At 45.3% G+C, this 12,817-nt stretch overlaps 1 protein-coding gene across 3 annotated transcripts in view; it reads left to right on the top strand.

Moving 5' to 3' along the window:
• The window catches only part of LOC116836373 (NACHT, LRR and PYD domains-containing protein 12-like), a 596,145-nt gene that overhangs the window by 531,941 nt on the left and 51,387 nt on the right, over positions 1–12,817 (top strand). For 2 of the 3 annotated variants that reach the window (XM_075065030.1, XM_032799937.1), the window contains one exon: positions 7,608–7,778. The exons of the other annotated variant lie outside the window; for it this stretch is intronic. In XM_075065030.1, the coding sequence (XP_074921131.1) occupies positions 7,608–7,778 (171 nt within the window). The remainder of the gene's footprint in view (positions 1–7,607; positions 7,779–12,817) is intronic. 3 annotated transcript variants of the gene reach the window in all.

Below are 12,817 nucleotides of genomic sequence, written 5' to 3'. Positions count from 1 at the left end.
TGGGAAACAGAAGATAAGAAAGATTGGAAATAGACCCTCTCATAGCTGAGAGAGCACAGAACAGACAAAGACCCAAGACCAACAAAAACCCACAAAATCCCTCCCTTAAGCTTTGAAAAATCCGGTTTCCTGATTGGTCCTCTTATCAGGTGTTTGGTTCCCTTTGTTAACCCTTTACAGGTAAAAGAAACATTAACCCTTAGCTATCTATTTATGACACCTTCCATTTAGCTAATCCCTACCTAGCAATTGCCACCTAAAGAATGAATGAAAACCCAAATGCAAAGACTCACCCACCTTCCCCCAACAGCAAAATAACATTCAAAAGGTCACTGTTGTACTGTTTATTCTGCTTGTGTGTTCTGTGCTGTCCACTCCCTTTAGTCTGTCCCACTTTACCAGTTAACGGGTTGCCTGCATCTAAATGTTCACCGCCAGATACAGCACTGATTTGGTCAGCAGAACCTCCATGTACTTGTTCCTTAATCATGGTTTGTGGCCAAACACTTTGATGGCTCAAATGATGCTCATCAGCCAATGTTGTGTGTGGGGCAGCTGTCTTGTTTGGGTTCCAGTGTTTCAACCAAAAGTGTCTCCAGTGAGCTTCTCTTCTTAACAAGTGAATTATCACCAATGTATTGGTGCTAGCTGAATAAATTCCACATTTTATTTAGGGTAGTTGTCTTTTTTTATTACAGTAAAGAGACAGCTTTGCAATAGTTAAGGTTCAGACCAGCCTCCTTTTTCAAGTTAGCTAGGTGCCTGAGAGGTCTAAAATCTCCATGGTTAATCAGATTGCCTTGAATTTGGCATGTCTTATGAGTGCAAGGGCTTCTGCTAGTGACCTAACATTGGACTAATTTGACCAAGCGGTTCCTGCAATACAGCCCCCTCCCCCCAGCTCTTCTTAAAGTTGACACATTCCAGCAACCTATTTATGTTCATAGATAAAGATCAATCTAGAGCTCAAGTCATCACAACAGGGTCTCAAATGCTCCAGGGTTCCCCAACAGAGGGCCTGGCACCCACAAGCCCTTTGGGAGAAATCAGATTAAAACATTATTTCAGAGAGAGTTTTCATCTCCCATTAGGCACTTCAGAAGTCTTGTGTACCTATTTATGTGCCTAATGTATTAAACTGAGCATGTGCAGAGACAGAGACTACTATCTGGAAAACTACCCATCACAGGACCTGGGTGACTCCAGCAATATGTTATGGTAATTGCATCTGAGTAACACCCCTGGCACTGTGAGTCCAAATCTCATCTAGGGCAGAAATCTGAAGTAAAAGAAGCAGACGTATTATGCCAATCTGCTTCTATTATTGTGGTGGGGGGATAATTTGGGGGAAATAGAATCTGAGTATGGCAGAATATTCAGAAGGTGCTGAAACTATTGTTTGAAAAAAAACACACAAACCAATGCTTGCTGGGAGGGGAGGTCAATTGGGGTGAAAGAGTAGGTGGGAAGAGGGGTTGAGGCTCAGGTAATGGGGGTCTAGGGGCACAGGGGGAGAATGGTTTGCATGTGCCACAATCTGGGTTTCCCCCAGTCCATCTAAGGAAGCATGACTTCCCCTTCCCTGCTCCCCTCATGTGAGCCAGGTTTGGGGGGGGCTTGCTTTTCAAGGGAGAGTCTGAGCCCCTATTCCCTATGTAACTGGGGGTCCCTTGTCCCCCTTGTGGTGTCTGAACTCTTCTCCATGTTCCTGTGTGAGTGCAAGGGCCCCAGGCAGGGCCCTGATCATCTATGGGGGTGTATCTCCATCAGTGCCCCTTCATGTGAGCCAGGTTCTGGGGGGAGCTTGCCTTTATGGGATGTCTGAGCCCCTCTCCCTAACCTCTCCATGTAATCTGGAAGTCACTGTCCCTTTGTGGGTGTTCGAGCCCCACTTCCTGTCCCCTGCCTCCCAGTGTGCTTGGCTCTGGGAGCCCCTGTCCATTTATGGGAGTCTGACCCTTATCTTCCCCACTCTCAAGTGAGCCAGGTGCCAGGGGGCTTGCCTGTTGGGGGTGTCTGAGCCGTTTCCCTATCCTGCACATGAGCCAGGATTTTGGGAAGCCCTGTCCTCTAGCTTAGAACAGGCATGCTCAGAGCACACACCAAGAAAACACTCCTGAGTCAGGTATGTTTGACACACAACAGAAACTCTCCAGCACTAAGGGGGAAGAGAACACCCACAGAAAAGAATGGAGCAGTTCACATGTCTGAGAGCTATTTTTTCAGTCTGTCTTCATCTCCATGGGGTATTCTCTTTCAGCTGAGACTAAAATGGGCCACTTACCACCCCTCTGAGCCTTCAACTTCGAGGTGTGAAACCCCTCCCAGGGTAGAAATCTGAGAATGTAAATATCTGGGCGGAAGGATTAAATTAAGGTAAATGCTCACAGAACTTTAACTCTGCCCTCTCTGAGTGATGTCTCAGAATGCCCATAACACACACACTTGCACTCTGCCTTTTCATTGTGATGGACAGATGCTACCTGGCCTTGTCATTCACTCAAACACTGAGCCTACTCCCCTGAGAGAATACCACAGTTGTAAAATGTAACAGGCACTTCATACCCTTTATAATCCCTTGAGACTTGCACCCAGGTTATCACCTAAACCTATACTCTCCCCTACCCATCATTAAATCCACAGACTGCTCTTATATCCCACGTCACCACTGACAGTAGCCATAGCACCCAGTGCCCTGCTATTGACACAACCTCCACAATTCTGTACTGGAATGATGCCGACTAGAATTTCATGGTTCACATACTCCTCTTTCTTTTGAGATTACAAGCAGCAGGGAGACTCAGACCAGATCCCCTAATATCGCAGTCACAGCTCTATGATGATGCTCCTCAAGCTAATCCTTAGATCTCCTCGTGTCACAGTTACAGCTCTTCCAAGCTGCTTCCACTTATTCCATCACCATTCAGTACAGTTATACCTAATACAGTGATTGCATCTGGAGGGCATGCACTTAATTCCAAGTGGCTGCTGCCAGCTCCAGGAAACAATGTGACTGTTTACCTTTGTTCTGTATTTCCTGTTTTTCTGCAGTGTGAGAAGGGAATAAGTTGTGACCGCACAACTCTGATTTAAACAAGATTTTTGTTATTTAATGATTAGTGTATCACAGTATTGCTTAAGTGCACCAGCTGCAATCAGGACCCCAGTGTGTTCAGCACAGGAGATGTTTTATTCGCAGGTGTCACCAAGCAGTTCTGTTATAGTCTTCCCAGTTCTTTTTTAGCACGTAAACAAGGTTTTAGTTTTGGGGCAACGTGTTGTCTTAGTTTTATTGGGTTTTGCAGTTTTGGAAAGGAGGGAGCTGTGCAAGCAGACAGAGACTTTGCTGTCTGCATTGCACTTTGACTACAGTCTATTCTGGAGGCAGGTTTCTGCTTGGGAGTTTGGTGTTGGGCTGAGATCCCTGAAAGAGAAGACAGCCCTTTATGCTGTGTGAGCATCTTATTCCAGGACAGACAATGAGAAAGGGAAAGAAATATTACAATTTCAATTTTTCAGATGAAAAACTGAGACCCAGAAAGATGGAATGACTGGCCTAAGGTGGCACAGGTAGCATATTGTAAAACCAGTAACTGAATACAGATCTCCTGAGTTCTAATCCAGAGTTTTAACTATAGAACCAGATTATCTCATGCAGAGAGCTGTGTTCATTCTTGTGATTCTCAGTTCCAGAAATGTGCTTTTTAAAAACAGATATCATCTCTCTTTCATATGGTTAAGGTTTTCAAGATAGAGCTACTTAATAATCAGATTTCAAATGGTTAGCCTTGTTAGTCTGTATTAGCAAAAACAGCGTGGAATCCTTGTGGCACTTAGAGACTAACAAATATATTTGCACATAACCTTTCATTGGCTAAAACCCATTTAATCAGATGCATGGAGTGGAACATACAGTAAGGGGTATAAATATACAGCATATGAAAAGATGGGAGTTACCCTACCAAGTGCGGGTCAGTGCTAACTAGCCAATTCAATTAAAGTGGAAGTGGACTATTCTCAACAGTTGACAAGAAGGGGTGGAAAACACTTTTGGTGTGCCAATGAGGCCAATGTAAACAAGGACTCCTCCTTGTTTTTAATAATCAGAGTGCCTCTTGGGCTTTGCTTTGGACTATTACAGGATCCACTATTTGGCCATATTACAGAATCCACTGTGCAAAGAACCTAGTTTTGCAAATTTTTGCCATTTTACTGTGAGGTTTACAATTCTTGGTGGGGGGTTTATTCAGCCTCTGCTCCTGGAGTAATGTGAATATTTGAGAATTTTACCTTAAAATTTTTATTTAATAATATTTTTGGGCCCTCCTGATTGTGGAGAGAAGATAAAACATGTGACCCATGTGTAACCTACACACTCAGGAACTAGAAGGCTATGAAAAAAACCCACAAACACATTAATTTTAATCATGATTTTAGGGGCCTGACTCATGACTTTTGAAAATGTGGAATTAGCAATACTGCCTCAATGTGAGAAAATGATTATGTCTTTGGAAAAGTACATATTAATGTGAAAGAAAGGCCCAAAAAGGAGCTTCTTAAAGCTGCCGTGCTTTCAAGGGCATCCATAAATAATGAAATCTAAGTGATTTTACTGTCCTCCATCAGCCTACAAGTTTAAGGATCAGAGTCATATGTGGAGCATAGATTTTCTGTAGTGTTTCTAGTATTCCTATTTTGCGGAAGGGCAGAATTCTGATAAGGAGGGGTCATGTTATCCCTGATGGCCACAGAGCTGAAGAGGTAATAACAAAAACATTTTATAAATAGGAGGTAGAAGTCTTCTTTTTTTCATATCTTTATAAAAATTGCAGACAGAAAAACTGTTGTCTGATCAGTCCAATCTACAAATGATGACCATTTATTTATTTATTGCATTTCACGGTACAAGCTGATATTATTGTATGATTACAAACGTTTCCTTTAACCAAAGGAAAAAAAGTATGTGAAAAAGTATACAATATATCACCTGGATCTAAGTATTTCCTGAACTTTCAAAAACAGTACAATTTTCAGTACATACTTACATTATCAAACATATTTTGAAGATTTCTGCCACTTTTGGTGAAAATTAAACACTGTTTTTTTTTTTAGTTGTGGCCATTTTTGTAAGCCATCCTAGTACATAATGAAAACAATGAAAGTTCTTGTAATTTTGATAGAGCACAATTTTGCCCTTGAAATGTATGTTGAATTTCTAAAATACTGGAAATGGCACATGACATTTCAAAAACATCTGAGTCTGTTCGACCTCCCTCCGCTCCCCCCCATTGTCCCCATACTCACACACACTAGAGTGCCCTCACTTCTAAGGAACCCATTTTGAATTCTTCTATTCCCTTCCAACAGCTCTTCAAATGTTTGCTTGGGTACGGTCTAGTCAGTAGTTAGATCTTTTCAAATTTTTCCAACACACTTTAGCAAATCACAATAGGTTTCACAGAGAGAAACCTCAAAATTTGCTCAGGCCCTAATGTTCAATACCTGATTGGTAAGTAGCTCTTCCTTAAGAACCTCAACCAGGAGAAAAAAAGGGAGAAAAAAGACATCATGTTGATTAAAAAATAGGGGGCACTTCTGAAACTGAGAAAGATGAGGGACTAAGCAAGACAAAGGATGGTCATGTAATTAAATTGCTGGATCGAACTCAAGACACTGTGTGACCTTGGACAAGTCATTCAGTCTCTTATTGGTCTCAATTCTCCATTTGAAAAATAACAATAATATTTCCTTTCCCTACCTTTTACCTGTCTGGTCTATTTAGATTGTAGGATCCTCAGGGCAGGACTGTCTGTGTGTAGTGTTGCTCTTTCTTCTAGCACCAGGGTCCTGTTCTGACACCAGCGTTACCCTCAGCCAAGTGGTGGCTGGTGTCTAGCACCTTTCAGATCAGAGGAGAAATCGGTGATTGGGAGTCTGGGTAAACTCTAAGTGAAACTTGTCATATTTACATTTATTCATCTGTTTTGGACTGAGATGATCTCACAGCAGAGTCCCCTCTTCCAGAGATCTGAGCCCAGCACCAAAGAAAATCTCTGCCTCCAGAATCAGTGCCAAGGGCAACGAATAAACTCCCATACTGTTCACACAGCTACCGCCTTCCAAAAGTTTACCCACAACACCACTCCTCATTTGGGGGGTGTCTCTCCTTTTTTATCCCAGTTGTGTCCTTTTTTTCCTTCATGTGTCCGCTCGCCACTTTGGGGTCTTTTGCTTCTTAATTCCTTATTAGTCTTCCCTCCTGTTCAACACAGACTTAGAATCTCTCATCGCATTGGGGTGCCTCTCTTCCTGCCTCCAGAATATCTCTGGGGCTCTACCAACCATGACTGAACCTGGGGGCCTCCCAGGGAGTGGGGGCTTCCCTCCTTCATAGAAATGCAGGGCTCTTTTTGGCTCTCAAACATTGGGACTCCCCTCCCCATTCGGTAGAGTGACCATATTTTCAAGGCAACTGTAGTGATGGAAGAGGTTGTGCAGGTGACAGTTCTGGTGGAAGGGGTGTCTCTACATTTGCTCAAGATTTGGTAGCTGTTGCGGGTGCAGAGGGTTCCCCATGAGCCCTGGAGGGAGGGAGGAGTGGCAGTATGTGACAGCCATGCTGGGGGCTGGTCATTGCGATGCACATGGTCATAGCCAGACTGCTGCCATAGTCGCACACTCTGCTGGCTGGCAGCTCCCCCAGGAGCCCGGTCTCTGCAGGGGGGGATGCAGAATCCAGTATAAAATTTCTGTTGCAATAACTCCACCAGAGTTTCTGGAACAGGCCCTGCCAACAGGGTCACATGGTCACACTTCTGTCAGGGGCTCTTCTTCCCCAAACTTTGGAGAAACCTCTGGTTGTGGGGCTGTTCTCTGTCTTCATATCCCCCCAGCCTCTGGTCCCTGCTCTCAGAGGAAGGTGGGTGTGACGCTGCCAGTGCTGGGCCTCGCAGCTGCCTCCCCTCCCCAGGCCTGAGGGTCAGAGCCGGGAGCAGAGGCAGGAGACATCTGTGTCCTGCAGGGCAGCAGCAGAGCTAGTGCTGGGGGCACAGAGGGGCAGAATCTCCCAGTTCCTGCTTTGAGCAAGGCCCAGCTGCCTGGGGATGGGGCTCCCCCTACAGCCTCCATGTAGCAACGCGCTGCTCTGATTAGGTCGCACCATCCCGGGGCTATCAGTGACAAATCCAATCTGATTAGCTGAAAGCTGGGTAGGTGGGACTTAGGGTGCCCAGATGGCTGCCCCTTAAATTCTGGTTGGCCAGTGGAAAGGGTGAGGGGCGGTGCTTACTGAGGAAGTCTGACCCAGAACCTTCATCCTTATTGGTCAATGGCAGAGGTTTAAGGAGTGGGGTTTCTGGACCATTCACAGTGCTGATAGGTCAAGACTCAAATTCAAGTGGGTGAGGCTTAGGCACGAAGTCCCACCCCACACTGGTTCCTCATTGCAATAGAGTGGGGGTTGGGACAGGTGGTGGAGTAGGGCTTCTACTTCATTCTTCAGGTGGATTGGTCAGGGAGGGGGCTGGTGGGCGAAGCTGCCTGGGAACAGCTGTGATGCAGCCCCTTCAGACTGTGATCCCCCTTCTCTGTGTTTCTCTCTCCTGCAGGTTGTGGAACTGTGGTCTCACAGACACTGGCTTAGGGGATCTCGCCACTGCTCTCAGAACCAACCAGAGCCTGACAGTGCTCAACCTAGGTGGTAATAACCTGGGAGATGCCGGAGTGCGGCTGTTGTGCGATGGACTGAAACACTCAAACTGCAAACTGCAGAAATTGGAGTAAGTAACATTTGGCCTCCTCTGTGTATTCACAGGTGTCCTCTATATAAAGTGCTTGACACACTGAGAGATGGTGGCGGGAAGGAGAAGATTTTTTTTTTCTCTCTGCTCCACTCTGATGTTTCTTGGGGAGGGAGAGTCACCTCATTACTCCACCCCCTCCACCTACAGAGTCTCACTAGTAGTATTTGGATGTCAGCTCCCTGGCACCACCAGCCTTTCCCTCACTCATGCACTCTCCTCTGTGTTTATGCTAGCCCCAGCTTTGCTTTGCAGACTGACAAAATGGGCACCCTAATTTCTCTCATTCATTCCCTGTGATACCGAGCCCCTGACTCTGGCTACTCAAAGAAGTACCAGAATCTCTGCACCCTTGTTTATCACAATTACCCTAACTACTGCTCCTGTAAGCCACATAGCACTTGTGAATACTTATCATAAAAACAAAAAGAGGGTTATTTAAGAAAGAATAAAGATTTATCCAGGAAAGAGAAAAGGTGATGGAAACATCTGGTTAGAAGCAAAACAAACTCCTAAAGCGTGAACCTGGATCTACACTCATCAATAGTTACCTGTCGTATCTAATGAACCAGGTTTTCCCCACAAAGCTCAGTCAGTTGCAGAACTAGCTGGTGATCCCCTGCCTGCTGTGATGTTTCTTTCCACCTCCAAGTGGTTTTGATCATTTGCCATGGTATTTGATGCTTTTCCATTGAATGTTCTGGGATGTGGCAGGGGTAGACAACACAGTGTTCTGTAGATATGTTACATGTTATACTTGATGAATAAATATCCGATAAGAAGTGTTTGGTCTATTGAGTTTGTCAGGCCTGCAGTGAGAGCTGTTTGCAAAGAACGGGGGACATTTTGCCAAGGCTGCTCTGTGTCATACCAACCCAATTTTCTTTTCTCTTATTCTTTATCTTTCTGCTTATTAAACCATCTCCATCTCATGCTGACCCTGGTGTTGTTCCTGGTAAGGGCTTTAGCAAAGAGGTGATCTTGCATTTTGCTCTGACTATAGCAAAGCCAGGGCTCAGTCTGATCCTCCCTCAGAAGGCCTTCTACAGCTGAGTTCTAGCAGTTGAGAACACTTTGCTCCAGTGCCCAAGAGTCTGAACCTGGGCATCTCCAGTGAGATTGTCCCTGTGGAGCACAGTTGAGACTGTCTGCTACAGGCTGTTGGCCTTGGCAGCAACAGTGCAACTCTGTACCATACCTGTAACACTGCACAGCCACACACAAACATGCGCACAGCAGTGCACAAGGGATCCCATCACCTCTAGTGTTTAACCTGCTTAGAGGAAATACAATCACATATTTTTACCAGCACACCCCTCTGCACCTTTTTTAGCACAAACACTGGCCAAAGAGCTGCATTTGTGCAATGAGTCTCTGTGCATTGCAGTTCCATGCTACCCTTACCCAGTTCTTCCACAAGCACTTCCATAACTCAGAATCACTGGGCTCAACACAGGGAATTTTAAGGGAGATGTAACAGCCTGTGATGTGCAGGAAGGCAGAATAGATGAGCTATTGATCTCTTGTGGCCTTAAACTCACTAAAGCTGAGTCTGTCACCTGCCAAGCCACTCACTGGAGTTAATTGCAAAAATTCATAATTTTGGTTCAAAAATGGATGAAGTACTAAGCAAAATATTCCAAAGAGAATTGTTTCCATTTTTCAGCAAGCTGTGCCACTGGTATCCCTGCTGCATGCCAGTCCTAGAGTAGCTGAGGGGAGACTCAGTAGTCTCTGCTCAGCATGCCCTCAAACACTCACCCCTCAGTGAATGAGAAATACAGTGTTAGAGCATTAGAACTTCAAATGTGTTAGCTTAAAAAAAATGATTGGTGAATTGGTAATTCTTGTGCAAAAACACAAAATGCTACATCATGGCAGTCCTGACTAACCCGTGATTTAGGTGCATGAACACAGACACCCCACAATGCATAATGACTGCCTGTTGGCAGCATCCACAACAATTTCCACACTCCTAAAGGGAACTCAGAGCCAGATAATTTGTTAAAAAATTAACACCTAGATGAATCCTACCCTCTGCATTCTTCCACCCAACTAAAATCTCTTTTCCATGGTTCTCCATCACCTACTTAATGGTCCTATCCTTCCACCCCAACGGACTCCACTCACTCCCGCTTGGAGTGAAGGACCTCCTGTGGAATTGCTGCAGATCACGATCACGGCTTTTTGTTTGTTTGTTTTTTTTGGTTGCTTGGGGCGGCAAAACTCCTGGAGCCGGCCCTGCTGCTGACCCTCTGTCATGGCATCTGCAATTGCAGGGTATTCCTTCTAACAACACGTGCAGATCCTTGTGTTTGACCCAACCATTTATAGCAGGCAATGTAGCAAACCAAAAAGAGTGACTACGTGCACACAAACACTGTAAGCCATAGACATTATGCACCTGCTCCAGGAAGCAGCGTGAGGAAATGCAGGGTAGGTGCAACAACTCACCGGCCCTGCAACATGTAGAGTGCACTTTAGTGAATGTAGTGCATTGTGTGCAGCCAAGATAGAATGCCTGGTGTGGATGCACTGCATAGTTGCAGCTTCTAGTTCAGTCACACTGATGCAAGTTGCAATGTGGAGTTCTCTAATGTAAACATTAGATCATAACCTGTCCAGGGCCTTGACAAGTAATATGAGGATTCTGAGTTCTGGAAGGAAATGGGAAACCAGTTGAGTTTGTGGAGGATCAGACAGAGGCCCTCGCGTCAGCCATTGTTGCTTAAAAAAGGAGTTGGTGCCATCTGAATGTGGTACTTATCTCCCCCACAGGCAATGCGACTTTTGTCAGTCTAACAGTATTCACTGAGGTCTAGCCAATTGCTTAGCAACACTTGCGGTTCAAGTATTTAAGAGACCAAATAACCAAGTTTAGCTTAATTTATTAATAAGGGACAAAGCAGTACAATATGAAAAGGAGGCCTACATACACTCCTTTTGAGAAGCAACAAATGTCTCAGCACGTTCACCTTACACAGAAGTTGTGCTTCAAAAATATGCACCCAAGATAGCAGAGCGTGCTTACTGACATGTTAGAAAGCACTGAATATGTCACCCAGGGCTAGAATTCACCGGTCAGCTTTTTACCTTTTCTTCTTGTATCATGGTGTATCTTTCTTTTCCTTTTGAATATTACATTACAAGAACTATGAAGGCACTACCCAACCTGTACTAGGATGTACAACTGATGTATCATGCCTTTGATCGATTTTATATTTGCTAATGTCAAAAGCTACGTTTTGCTTTGTAGGTTATATAGATTTGAAGTGAAGCTGAAAGTGCTGCCTGTTGTTATTGTAGCCTGACCCTTCCAGTAGATCCTGTTTTCTGTTGCTGATAAGTTTGCTAATCTTATCCATTTTGATTTAAATTTTCCATGCCATTTTTCTGCTTCAAGCTAGATATTTTTGTGAAATTTCAGCCTAAATGATTCATCCGTTTTCATCCATAGGCTAGGGAAACACATAAAGTAATTCTGGTGAACTTTTCAGTGAAAAGCTCTATCCCCGCATCTTTAGGGGGAGCTTGAAATTTGGCAGGGGGAAGACTTTGTACCAGGGCGGTGCCTATTTCTGTTCCTATGAAAATCTGCCCCAATGTTCAAAGTTATACATATCTGAAAAATCTCAGTCTTGATACACAGTGGAGACTTATTGCAGATTTGCAGCTAGAATAGCCAAAGGTCCCTTATTCACTGAGTATGCTCCACCCTGGGGCTCCAGAGGACTGAGCCAGCCCTGACAGGGTCTGTTGGGGAAATCAGGATTTCCTGGTATCTCCACTCAAAGAGACTCTCAACTGTGCACAGGGTGGCTATCTGTTGATAAAGCCATGATAACACTTCAAACTGGAAAGAAGCGTAAAGCCCAGTATACAGGGGACAATAGAGTAAATAAAATAAGCTTCAGCAAATGAATGACAAACCAAAAATAACACTGTAACAGAAAGGTGAACTGTATTGGTCATGAGAAAATAGGTTCTTCTTCGAATGCTTGCTCATATCGATTCCAGTTAGGTGTGTGCGCGTTGCATGCATGTGCGTCGGAAGATTTTTACCCAGCAACACTCGGTGGGTCGGCTGAGGCGCCCCATAGACTGGTGCCGTTATGGTGCCGGATATATGCCCCTGCCAACCCAGTGTCCCCTCAGTTCCTTCTTACCGCCCGTGATGGTCGTTGGAACTGTGGAGCGCAGCATAGCTGGTCTCCACCTCCCTAGCTTTACTCGTTCTTCTGTAGATAGTAATTAGTTGTCAGTAGTTTTAATAGTTTTAGTAGTTGGTAGTTGTACTTAGTTAATAGTGAGTTCTATATATATAGTGTAGATACTACTGGGAGGAACTGGGGTTCATCCCCTTCCCTCCTCCCCGGTACCAGGGCCCATGCACAGGTCACTGGGCTTCAAACCTTGCTCGGCGTGTCTGAAGCTGATGCCAATGGGAGACCCCCACAACTCCTGCCTGAAGTGCCTGGGGGAATCCCATCAACCTGACAAGTGCCTCATTTGCAAGGCTTTCAAGCCTCGAACAAAGAAAGAGCGGGACTTTTGCTTGAAACAGCTCCTCATGAAAACAGCATGTAGCCCGGTGGCTTTGGTACCACGCACAGAACAGACCCCGTCGGTCCGAAGCACTCCTCAGGCACAGGAATGACCCGGCACCGGCAAAGAACCCTGGAACTGGACATCTTCAGCACCGGTACAGTTGTGGCACCGTTCGCTATCTCCGCAGCCTAAGAAGCAGCATAAGCCATCTGCTTCTCCGGCACCACCTCTGCTGCCATTGGAGCAACAGCCTAGACCAGACCGTCCCACTAAGACTCCTCTGGCGCCGCTGACTTCGACACCGTCGATTCTGGCTCCACAAAGGCTGTTGAGTTTGGTGCACACAAGCTGCCTGCTGCACATTGTGGTTGAGCTCGGCCTTCCGCCCACTCCGGAGACCTTCTCTACTGCGCGCAACCTGATTGAGCTAACAGAGCCCGGACCACCCCAGTTCCCAGCACTGCCAGAGT

Source organism: Chelonoidis abingdonii, chromosome 4, assembly GCF_003597395.2.
Source record: "Chelonoidis abingdonii isolate Lonesome George chromosome 4, CheloAbing_2.0, whole genome shotgun sequence".
In the NCBI taxonomy this organism is placed as follows: domain Eukaryota; kingdom Metazoa; phylum Chordata; order Testudines; family Testudinidae; genus Chelonoidis; species Chelonoidis abingdonii.
The sequence above is the reverse complement of the archived record's forward strand: the minus strand, read 5'-3'. Positions and strand labels throughout refer to the sequence as shown.